Source organism: Diplotaxodon limnothrissa, linkage group LG18 (assembly GCF_057381915.1).
Source record: "Diplotaxodon limnothrissa isolate DT_005_m linkage group LG18, D_limnothrissa_male_GT1.1, whole genome shotgun sequence".
Classification (NCBI taxonomy): Eukaryota; Metazoa; Chordata; class Actinopteri; order Cichliformes; family Cichlidae; genus Diplotaxodon; species Diplotaxodon limnothrissa.
In genome coordinates, this window is record NC_140613.1 from 39,011,141 (window position 1) to 39,023,806 (window position 12,666).

Below are 12,666 nucleotides of genomic sequence, written 5' to 3' on the forward strand. Positions count from 1 at the left end.
GGAGTACTTCTTAATCTGGACTCTGGCAAACCGCCATGAAATACATTAAGGTTGGAGCATGGGCTGCTTTGAACACATGACCCATGCAAAAACACAGTATGAGCTGTAATTTGCCAAATTCTATTTAAGGTTTACCGCAGACAGAGCAGGAGCGCAGTGGACTGCAAGCCTTAAACACAGGATAGTAAACGCAGAAGAATAGAAGCATGTTTGGAAAATGTGTCATCAGTATCCTGCAGAAATATCCCCACACTGAGTTGTAGACACAACTTAAAAAGACACACAGAATTTGTGTTATAAATGACTATTTTCCATACTTATAAAGCACCTCAGCAATGACACTTCCATGAATGTAAATTCCTAAATTGTGCCAATGCCTAGACAGATCCAATTTAATCCCCCTGTGACTTTAAGTAACATGTTTTTGTTTTTTTGCTTTTTTATTGTTGCTTCATTAGATACCCAGTGATGTGAGACAGGAGGAAATGGAGAGGCATGACTCGCCATCACCCCAAATTTGGGTTTCTGTTTTCTGCCTGCCGACAGGGATGAGTTATTCATGCTCACTGAAGCTTAAAGATAATGTGGGACAATCAAAAAACTAACTTTTAAGATGTTTCTGGCAACTGTGTCGACAGGAAATTATGATTTGGCGTCAATGGAATGACATTACTGCTTTCTCACTTCGTACTTACAGTTAGTTAGAGTGCGTCTTTGCCTCTGGACACCACCACAGTGGGTTTTAAATAATTCAATCAAAATGTGACTAAAGTGTAGACTTTTATTCAAGGGTTTTACAAAAGGATTGCACTAATTGTTCAGGAATTACAGATGAATTACATTAGGAATTCTACACTACATTTTCTTTCCGTTTTTAACGCCTGGATGAAAGTCTAGATGAATATCTTATTTCTTTGCCTTGAGAAAATCTTTTCTTTTGCAGCAGACTGTTGATTTAGCCACTCTGAAAGTGTTTGCTAGCTTCTTTTATCTCTCTGACAGGTTTATTTGGATTTGTCAGTCTGACGATGGCCTTTCCTCACTTGCATCAGTATCTCATTGTACCACATATTTGCAGTTCCATAGAGTCTCTGTCATAGAGTCTCATCCCAACACTTAATGCAATATATTTTGTGAAACTCTTAAATTAAACCTGAAAGTCTGCACTTTTATCACATTTGCTTGTCCTTTACTGTTAACAACTGTTAAGAGAAATTGAGGGACAGCAGATGAGTTCTGAGTGAGGGGACAAGCAGGATTGTCAAGCAGGAAGGTTACATTTTTTCACCTTGGTTATGTAAAACCGTGTTTCCCAGCCTTTTGGAGCCACGGCGCATATTTCACTTTAGAAACATCACACGGCACACCACCAAAAAAAATGTCACAAAAAGCATTTTGAGAATTTTCCCCCGCAGACCAAGTATAGCTCGGTCTGTCCCCAATATACCTTTTTTGCTTTCTTGTGACCACTGCTCATGCCAGGGCCTTCATCTGGGTCGCTTAGAGCAGTGCTTCCCAACCACTGTGCTGCGGCACATAGGTGTGCCATGAAAAATGATCAGGTGTGCCGTGGAAGATTATCTGATTCCACCTGATGAGTACTCTAAACCAGCGGTCCCCAACCCCCGGGCCTCGGACCGGTACCGGTCCGTGACTCGTTTGGTACCGGGCCGTGAGAGTTGAGGCTCAGGGGTGAAATGTCTGGTTTTCAGCGTTATTTTGTTATCGTTTTTAGCGTTAACTCGGTTTTCCTGAGTCTTTTCACGTGTGTTATCAATAAATCTTCTTTTTTTCGTCACCGGTGCTAGTTTTATTTTGTTGTATTTATCCGTGACACCTTAAAGGCCGGTCCGTGAAAATATTGTCGGGCATAAACTGGTCCGTGGCGCAAAAAAGGTTGGAGATCGCTGCTCTAAACGACCAGCGTGACTAATGGGCAGACCAATTACATTCTGTTCCACTAGAGGGCAGTACAACTACCTGCTCTAATTAAATGGGTTGCCAACTGCCAGTAAAACAGAAATTACATAATAGTCATGCTCTGAGACCATGCAGCTTATAATAGCAATAGATAAATATTTGAAAAGATAAAGCAGTCAATCTGACCTGAGTCCTGGAGAAAATTCTGACCCAGATGAAGGCCCTAGCATGAGTAATGGTCAGAAGAAAGCATACAAGGTATACTGGGGACAAATTGAGCCCATTCTGCTATACCTGGTGCGCGGGGGAAGATCATCAAATTGCTTTTTGTGACACTTTTGGTTTGGTGGTGTTGCTTAAGAGTCCTAATCAGGTAGAACCAGATAATCTTCCGGGGCACACCTGATCATTTCTCGCGGCACAGTGGTTGGGAAACACTGATGTAAAAGGAGAAGGACCAACTACCAATTTTCAGCCAGTAGGAGAAAGCTTCATCAATAGCCAAATAAAGCTAGCTAGCTCACAGCTTCAGATTTTTATCAGGTATTGACATAATGCACATTGTGATGTTCTCTGAACATATGTTTGTTGTCCTTACTTGAGAAGAATTTAACATAGATAAGGCTCAACAAACTGTAATTATCTGCAAAATATGTTAGCTGCTGCAACAAATGTGGTGTACAAATGCATCCATTACAGTAGCCTTTAATGGCTAACAGCTGAGCTCACCTTTGGTTTTAGAAGAGCAATTTTGAAAGTATCTAGTATATATATTCATTGGGTCACTGATGCATGAGATCTGCTGAGAGACAGGGACTTAACTCAATAGAAGCTGTTACATAACTGTTAGCTGGCTTTAAGCTAGAAGGACTATCTTTAGTACACCAACAAGCAGAATACAGAAAAGCTAATGAATAAAAATATTACTAAATGTTTAATAAGTTCTGCCTAAAATGGAAACTTGGAAAGTCAGTATAAGAGTTCAAGTGTGGGCTTTAGAGCCCTTTAGTTGTTTTTTTGCAGGCCATTTTCTTTTGACTCTTGATAGCAGGGTTTGATTTCTGGCAGAATCTAGAGTTAGATGTAGATGACAACATAATGAAGACATATAAAAGCATTTGCAGGAGAATATGCATGTTTCTATTCTAGTTTCTAAAATGTACAATTACATGAGCAGGAAAACTCTGATGCACTACTCTGGGTTTGTGTTTCTGTTACCTGGCAACAACAAATTTAGTTGACACCCAGTTGCTACTGATTATGATAAACATTAGAAATTCATAATAAAGACAACTACAAATGTCATGTGGTGTACTAAATCTACGTTAGGCTACTATTTTCTCTTCACTGCAGGAACTAATGAACACTGTGTGGCGCTATATTATTTAAAATGGTCACTGTTTCATTTGTCTGTTGATCCAGTTTGTCGATTGATGATAAGGACAGTAGCCGGGTGCACAGAGTGTAAAGCAATAAGGTCACCAGCAACAAAACAGCAGAGCTGGGAGTGTTCCAGTGACGGTGAAAACTAGAAAAGACTGCCCTCTGCTGCTGAAAGCATGGCCTGTGTGATCAGGGTGTTACTTCTCCTGTCACCACTGTTCCCTCCTGCTCTGCCTTTGCGTCTCTTCAGTAGTATTAAAGCAAGAATAGCATAACATCTCAGCTTTTATTAAATTAAATGTGATGTTCACGGACCGTGAACTCCATCCGTGATCTCCACTTGTTGCTATAGCTGTGTTAGACATGCAACCAAACCCATTTGGTCTGGGAAAGTTTATGAGTCCTTTATATATTATCGATATTGAATCAATATTAACATTTTGATTCACTGGTCCTTCACTCCCCCCTCCCCTGCTGCCCCAGAATGCAGTATTACGTGCAACCAAGCTCCAGTGTGATACCTGCAGAGTGATTCATGGAATGGATTCCCATGCCACCGGAAGAAAATGGATCGCTGCTTTTAAAGGGACTGCTCCCACTGGTGTTACTGATGGTTTTGCTTTCCACACCAAAATGGCTTGAACTTTTCTGGGTGTCCATAGCTGGACTCATTCCAGTCTGGCCAAGAGTAGTGCTCATACTGGTCTGGAAGGGTGGCATACTGGACCCCATGGTCCCTCCAATCCCAGGTTGAGAAAAGCCTGATGGAGAGAAACAGCAAGGAGCTACATCACCAACAGGAAGCTGTCTGTTTGAATGTTGTATACTTTATATGCTCATACCACATGCAGCTGGGAGAGAAGTTAAATACTGATGGTAACGTTATATCTAAACAAACCACAAGACTTGTAAAATAATGTCCTTTGACCAGAAGAGACCAAAGTGCAGAATGCTGACTGCCATGTTTGGCAAAAACCAAACCTGGCATATTAGCACAAATCCCTCATTCCAACTGTCAAGCACTGTCTTGGAAGGGTGATGATTTAGCCTTGTTTTACCTTTCAGTCACTGAGAAAGCTAAGAACGCCTCTCTATAAAAATGTTGCCTCACATTTGACTATAATTTACATGTTCAAGAGCTAAAATTAGGTAATGCAATAGGACAAGGATCCCAAGCACACTAGCAACAACACAACGGTGAAAAGGAAAAGAATTAAGGTGATGCAAATACCCAGTGGAAACCTCAACCTGACTGAAATAGTGAGGAAGGAACCTAAGAGAGCTGTGCATAAGCAAATCCCAGCAAAGCACAAAGAACTGAAGCGATGTTGTAAAGAAGAGTGTGAAAAAGATTCTCCCTCTTGGGGTGTACTTAGTTTTGTCAAATGCCTGCAAAAACTCCTATGAACACTTTCTCTGTCACATAATTAATAATTCATTAATTAATTAAGTAATTAATTCAGTGTCTAAGCGGTTTGTCTGCTCGGAGATTAGCTGCCCACATCTCTTCAATAGGTTTGTAGGCTGCTGTGTTGCACTGACAGAGAGGTAGAAACTGTTTGTAGTGTGATGACTGTGTGTGTAAAGTAGGCATGTTTCAATTATTGAAAAAAAAAAGACTTCAATTCTGAACTGAACAACTGCAGAGGTTTCTCGGATGAGAGGTGAAATGATAAAGCTTTCAACCCCAAGAATATTATCCCAGCTGTTGGAGCATGGTAGTGGCAGCATCATGTTCAGGGGCTGTTTTGTACCAGTGGCACAAGTACACAGAACAGAGTGGATGTAATTGTGAATGAGGCAGACTCACATAGAAGCCAGTGGTGAAATGGATGAAATGCATCCAATTATAATTCTGCCAAACACCTTTACAGCTTTCGATTAGTACTAAAAGTGCCCGGTGACAGTAAAAATTACTAAGGCATATTTAAACAAATATTAGATATGCTATATGCAGGATTCTGACCATGTATGTGCAATTTTAACCCCATCTTTATTTCAAAACCCCCACATTAAAGTAAATACCAGAATCTGCACCAGATTCTTGAGTCTTTTTATTTTATTTAGATTCAAAGCAAGAAGAGACAAAATACAGTGACCTGCTACTTAGTTTGCAGTTAAAGGTATTCATGGCACAGAAGGTGAAAAAGTAAAATGGACCTAGAAATGAGTCAGGCTTGCTGCTGTCCTTTGTCTTGTTCAGGCTCCACTGATCTGTCATCCCACGCATAGGACCTGACCAAGAGAAAGAGCCGGACAGACAGAGGCAAAGAAAATTGGCAAATGGAGAAAGGACAGTGGGGACCGAGAGTCAAAGAGAGAAGCAAAATGAACAGAGTGGAAAAAAGAAGAAGACGACGAGGAGCAGGGAGAAATAAAGCAGTGGGACAGAACATAAACAAACAAATGGGCAGAACAAATGTCAACCAATGCAAATAAAATCAGCATCTAACTCTACCTGCATTTTATTTTGGTGCATGGAGTAACAAAAACTGAATACAAAGATATATATGCAACAAAAAATTTACAAAAGCCTCAGACACCACACAGTAATGGTTTTTGACAGGATACTTTGAAAATGGATGTTTTTTTCCTCGCTGTTTCCTTTGTACATGATTCCTGTGCAATTGATGCATGATAATAAATTGCGTTGCATACTTACTTTATAATCCCCACACCAGAGAAGATTGGAAAATGCAAAGTTTTTGCTCAGTAAAGTGGCTGCAGGTTAACCAACAGCTTTTCTTTCAAAGGAAAAACATTCCTCTTTGCATTTTAACAAGCAACAAATCCTGAATGAGGCACAGTAACCTCAATTTATGGTATAAATATGTAACTTTGGTACATAGGTCAACTGCTGAAGTCTTCTGTTAGCTTCAAACTTTTTAACAGCTACATTTTGAATTTAATTCACATATGGTGGAGCAGGTCATCTACTAATTGGTAGACTGATGGTTTGATCCCTGGCTGCTTCAGTCAGCATGCCAAATATCCTTGGGCAAGATATTAACCACAAAGTTGCTCTCTGCTGTATCCATCGGAGTGTGAGGGTGTGTGGATGTTAGATAAAAAGCAGTTACATAAAAAAAGCACAGAAAAAAGTGCTTGTATGAATGGATGTGAAGGGGTGAATGTGATCACAATGTGATTAGTGAGAGCTCGTTTTGTCAATCACACGCCATTAGCCAATGAGCATACCCTGCATAAACCTCCTTTCTGACAATTTGAATGACCAGATTTTAGAAAATGCCGTGGATGACTGAGCCCAAAATGAATCACCAAAGTGTTTACAGAGGTTTTCTCCTGTGACTGTAGGCAGAGTGATAAAATTACTATCTACTACATGACTTTCAGTCCATTCACCCTCACCAGACAGGTAGTCAGAGCTGAAGGCAGGCTGTCCTGGTGGGTCTTGGCGTCCTCCTGATGACATCATTGATGACATCATCCCTGGACCTGAGGAAATAAAGAGCATTATCACTGTCATCCTCAGCTGAATATATAAGAATATAACGACTGTCTCTTTAGTTTTCTAGGTTTAGATTTGCAAAGCGTATCTGTATATGAAGAACCTTTGTTACAGCTTTATGTTTTTCATTACACTGAACAGGAGATATATTTATTTTTCTTTGTTTTACTTTTGCACTAGTTGTAGTTTCCCATTGTCCCTATCATACAGAGCGCTCTGCTGGGTCCTTTTAGAGCGCTCCACATGGAGAGCGAGACAGTGCACCTCAGTCAGTCTGTATGTAGCTCTGCTCTGTCAGATGTCTGCCCATCAAACGGGTGCTGCTTCGCAAATCCTGCCTCCACATGCTGTGTATGTCTTTGTCCTATCATTTGACAGTGAAGCAAGCAGACACAACACACTGCTGAAGGGACTATCACCATGGTTACGCAAGTAGAAGATGACAGCATGGTTCCCCTGGCAACACAACCTGTCAACAGACGTGTCTTAGAGGATCGATGCATGTTCCCAACAGCTGAGGCACACGCCAGGACTGAACTAACACACTCACAAGCACATATACAAGACAGAAACATCACCACTATTACAAACACATGGGACACGAAGAGCCAGACTTTCTTAGCTCCTTTGAGTGCTGCAAAAGGAAAGAAGCTGAAAGGGTAATATAATCTGTTAAGTAAAATAAATGGAGGATTTGCATCCATTAATTCCCATTAGCAGCCGAAAATAAAACTAGCTTAACATAATAATTTTGTCATCTTAACAATGAAACACAAGCATTAACTAAATAATACAATATTTACTCTACCAGTGGCCATTACATCATTAACTCCAAGTCTGACTTGCACAGTTATTTTACTGACAATCACAAAACCATGTTGAACAAATAAAACCAGCTGTCACTTATAATTCTATATAAATATTACAAAATAAATCACTATATGGTTTCAACGAGATCTACTATGGTGGTGGATTCTAACATATAGTGCATATAATATATAATACAGTCAACTAATACATAACTGAGGCTTTCCATTTACAAAGGTCTGTCAAAGGGGAGAGGATGAACTGAGGGGCTGCACTAAGAACCCAGAATAAGATAAGTATTATTAGGAACATGCAAAGGTACTTGAGTGCAATCCAAAATGAAAATAGCTGAAGCTGAAAGAAGCTGAAATAAAATGAACTGTGATCTTTGCTTCTTGCACAAACAGCACCAATTCTAATATGTATCTGTCCGTGGTCCTGAAATACACATAAAAACTGGCACTGCAGCTGAAAACCAAAACTGACTGAAGCTGCACGTCACAAATGGCTGCTTTGTGCCGAAAATAAAACATCTTGTTGCTTTGTATACCTGAATGCACATGCATTGGTTTTGACTGAAAAGCTGTTTTTTGTTTTCAGATGTACTGTGGGAAAACAGGGACACATACTTTTGGCTCTGGCCCAGTAGCACTGTAATGGTGGATACTGTGAATAATTAACAAGTGTGCATTAAAGGGAAGCTTTGGTCTACTGGATGAGTGTGTCTCTGAGAGCCAGTGTTCCTTTGTGTCTGCAACCATTTTTGGAGTATAGAGCAGCACACACAGAAACACACACAGAAGCACTAACTGCAGAGTCATTCTAGACACAACGTCACAGCTTTTTTTTTCTTTTTCTGTCTGGGTTCCCTTTGAGTAGATTTCTCTTCAGCTGCCAGTCTCCCATATTTTTTTCCCCCCGATTACTATCACACTTTTACTTACTTTTGTATTTGTGTTATTACGAAGTTACTTAATGTGAATCGCTTTAAAGAGAAAGATGGACCTATTAGATGATCCACATCTCAGTGATAATTTGGAACCAAATCTGCCATGTTCACCGCTTAGAAAACGAAGCTACATTTCCAACAAAGGAACTTCCTTGAACTTTCTATGAACCTATGCTTTGTCACTGCATGAACCAGCTGATCCGAGCAGAGTTGGGAAAACTGCCCATGAGAAAAGGAGCAGGAAGCCAAGGAAACAAAAGACTTCTGTACAACTGGAAGTCCAGAAGAGCCACCTTCTGCTGGCCATTAGAAAAATTGCAGCTTTAAGGCGCTTCTGCATTGTTCATCCATCTTTTATATACAGACTATGTTAACAAGTTTAGTTGCTGTTAAGCTTTCCTCAGAATCACTGATAAAAAAATACATACCAAATCAATGAAAGGTAACTTTATTTGTTTTTCTTTCCTTTTTCATACAGTATAAGATGCACATGCACATGTTTACAGTACATCGATAGAAAAAAAATTGAAGCATTTGTCACCGAGAAGCTATGAGTGTTACATAGATATAAGGTGCATGCAGCCGATAGACTTATGTGAGTAAATGATAAATATGTTTTATTGTTTTATGTCTGAAAAGTTTCACTGTTCTTCCCTCCTCTTGTATCCCTTATTTCTAAGACACAGACACACAGACACACACACACACACACACACAGCAGCAGCAGCATGTGCGTGCAAGCACAGTCAGAGGCCAGACAGCCCTCTGAGGATAGCAGCCAGTATCAAGCCTCAAGGTCAAACACCTCCTTTTTTTCAAACATTATTTTTATGTCATTTCTGCATCACTGGACTGGAAGCCCTTTAAAATTTTCTACCAGCAGAAACAAGCCAAAAACATAGCAGCAGGGAACCACCACTAAAATAGCCCTCACTGCATAGTTTGAAGGAATCCAGTTTGATGGGCTTCCCACTGTGCTGTACATAGGCTTATTGCACCACAGTGTCTGGCACTTTTGCGCCTCTTATTTAAACTTTAGCTGTTATGGAGGGAAGGAAATCGCTTTAAAAGCCAGGTTAAAGTCACAGTCCAACTGATAAAAAATGCACTACTCTGGAACATGTGCAAATCAGATGGCATATACCAATATAACAGACAGATGACATACATATTCATGTGAGATTGATATAACAGGTGAGGCTACCCATACAGAAAAGAAATAGTAAAAACTTATATGTGATTACTCATGAAAGTGGCCACTTTCATGAGTAAATCATATAAGGCTTACATGATTTACTCATGAAAGTGGCCACTTTCGCATTACTTTCATACATTGTTTTAGTAAGTATCCAAAACATACAAGTTTCATTATATAATTTTTCAAGGGATCTTATATCTGTTTTCACACTTATATGCTTTTCATACAAGTTTCACACAAGACAGATACAAACTTTATAAGATTTACATATATCTTTTCCATATGGGTAAGATTCAAGACTTTTATACAAAAACAATCTCTCAAAATAATTGTACTGCAGTGTAAATGAGACAGTTAGTATGATAATGACTTTAGATGACAGTCAGCAATATCACGCTTTCTGTGCTTGATTTGTAATAAAGCATTTGTTGCAGCTCAGTTGCAATGCTTTTAGATCAGCTGGATTAGGAGATCTCAATGCCAGTTCACGTCAGCTTTCTTTTGACTTTCATTTAAGCTGTCTAGGTCTGCCTAAAGGTGCAGTGCATCTGCGTACCACATTGCAACCCAAATTTCCAGTTCTTTAAAAGGATTAACATTCTTCAGGTCCTATAAAAGCACAGATGTGAACATCTCTGGAATACCACTTTAAGGTTGTTGAGAAGGAAGCCACAACTCAAACATTTCTTCTGCAATGTCATAGTGCATATAGTGCTGCCTGCTGTGCAGTGCCTCTGGGGTAGTTTGGGCTTTGTTAAGTGCACTTTTTCCCATCTTGGACCGTATCTTACAGGGGTGAAGGTAACCATCCACCAATACTGAACTGAGATGCACTTCCGGTCTATTCAAGAGTAACGATTCCAGATAATTGCATCCAGGCTGAGGGCAATCCTGCTGCTGTATTTATAGACATCTCACGGGTCAGTTTAGGAAGTTTAGTATGAAAGTAGTCCTGAACAAGAACTCGTTTAGGGCCAACTTAAAGGAAAGGCAAAAATGTAAACGTGAGGTCAGAGGTCAAATGTTTGAAGACAAACTATATACATGTGATATTTAGAATCCTTATATACGAGTACAGTATAATTTCCTAAATGTTGTCAATACAAGGAAATGGTGTGTTAGTCTTGAAAAAGCTGTTGTCTAATTTTCCTCTTGATTGTGAGTTCTCTGCTGCGTTTGTCTCTCTCACTGGTTGGTACTCCTGCCACCTCTGTGCACTGCTTTGTGTTTTACTTTATTTGTAGGTTCAAATAAACGATCATTTGATATTACTGCCAGCTTCAACACCTGAGTGTTCCCTGACCTGTGACATAAAATGAAAAGATATGATTAGTCTTGAGCAAACTCTTAATCTGACTCATTTTTCAAATTTGTTTTGAAATGCAGTCAAATGCTTTCAAAGGGGCCCGCCTATTATAGAAGGGAGCTTAGAACTAGGTGAGATGTGCAAATCACAGGGGAGTACAGCTGGGACAGTATTTTACCCCCAAAATTGAGAGATCTTTTACCATCATCTTCCCGATGTTATCATGCTGTCTTTGGCCTGTTTCTGCTACCTGCCACTAGTTTGTGGAGCTAATATTGGCACGCATATGCTGCTAATATTCACTCCATACCAAGGACAGAAGAGGTTAGAGTCAAACTGCTGCAGCACATTCTCAGTCACAGCTGTCACTATGTCTGGAGAGACACAAGCACTTAAGTCGAGTTTAAAGTTTAAAGGGGCGGACAAGAAAGCCAAGAAGGCAATGGATAGCAGTGGGATGTAAAAGAGAGGAGAGAGAAATGGTAATGGAGGCAGTGAGCTATTAGAGGTTGTAAAGCACAAACATTTTTAAACTGAAGGATCAATTGTAATTTAATTATAAATATATTATTGTTTGTTATTGTTCAGTGTTGATGTGAATAAATATAAATAAACATGATGATGAAGATAAGCGACAGCTTGCCTGCCCAAGTTGAAAAGACAGGTTAGATTTATTGTAATGGCAGGTGTTTCCTTCTGTAAAGATGGCAAAAGCCTTCTAAAGGCACTGAGTGGTAGTGATTTTACAGGATGACATGAACTAGCATTGCATTTCCTTAAATTCATATTCTCTGGCTAGTGTTTATCTGCTGTGTGTACGTGTTTAAGTCAAATAAAGCAGCATGCCTGAGGATGTATGGTGCATGAAGGACTAAGTTTCAGGCCTCTATATTATATAAGTCACAAACCTTTAAAGAATTGCAAACAGCTTTATTTTGAAATAAGACACTGGACTTCGTTTTTGGCAAGAACTGCACAAAACAAATGTGCTAAGGACCCTTTTGACTGCATGCCCTGTGTCTTGGTCTGCTGAACCTCAAGCAAGGTAAACGGAGCGAAGGACAGAGGCTGGGAAAGAATGCCCTCAGGGGAACTTCATTAAATAACCTCTGTAATGAATTAAAAGATGAACTAGTGGTTGAGATTTGCCTGCTTCCCTAGACTCTCTTATACCTTTGTGTATTAGGATTCATGATCACATGCGGGCACATCAGGAGATGCAAAACGCCAATTCCCAGAGTTCGTTGATTCGGGCAGAAGCACTGCTGATGCGGCCGAAAGACATGAGAAGGTGAGAAGTGATTTTGCAGCTCAGACCCTCTCATCAAACCCCCGCTGAACACCACCATAGATTAGCGGCCGGTGAGTGCTTATAATGCATAAGAAGGGTCACATGGGACATCAACTCCTCTCCCATGTGGCCAAAATGTTGCACCTTTACTTTAATGATTGCCTGGTGCAAAAATGTAATGTTTCCATGGTCAGTGCCCTGGATGGTCAACACCTGACATCACTCATAAGACCAATTCTGTCACTCTCTCCCTTTCGGGTAATCACATGGAGCAGAATAGTTTCTACATGTTCAAAGCACCTCTCATTCTGGATCACCCCGGCTATGTTTACACAACCCCTGC

At 40.1% G+C, this 12,666-nt stretch overlaps 1 protein-coding gene across 1 annotated transcript in view; it reads right to left on the reverse strand.

The window, feature by feature from the left end:
• Positions 1–12,666, reverse strand: part of LOC146614159 (uncharacterized) — a 124,031-nt gene that overhangs the window by 67,827 nt on the left and 43,538 nt on the right. Inside the window, exons 3-5 of the mRNA XM_085378090.1 lie at positions 6,673–6,759; positions 5,464–5,538; positions 3,825–4,064 (exon numbers count right to left, since the gene is read on the reverse strand). Of these exons, the coding sequence (XP_085234216.1) occupies positions 3,825–4,064; positions 5,464–5,538; positions 6,673–6,759 (402 nt within the window). The remainder of the gene's footprint in view (positions 1–3,824; positions 4,065–5,463; positions 5,539–6,672; positions 6,760–12,666) is intronic.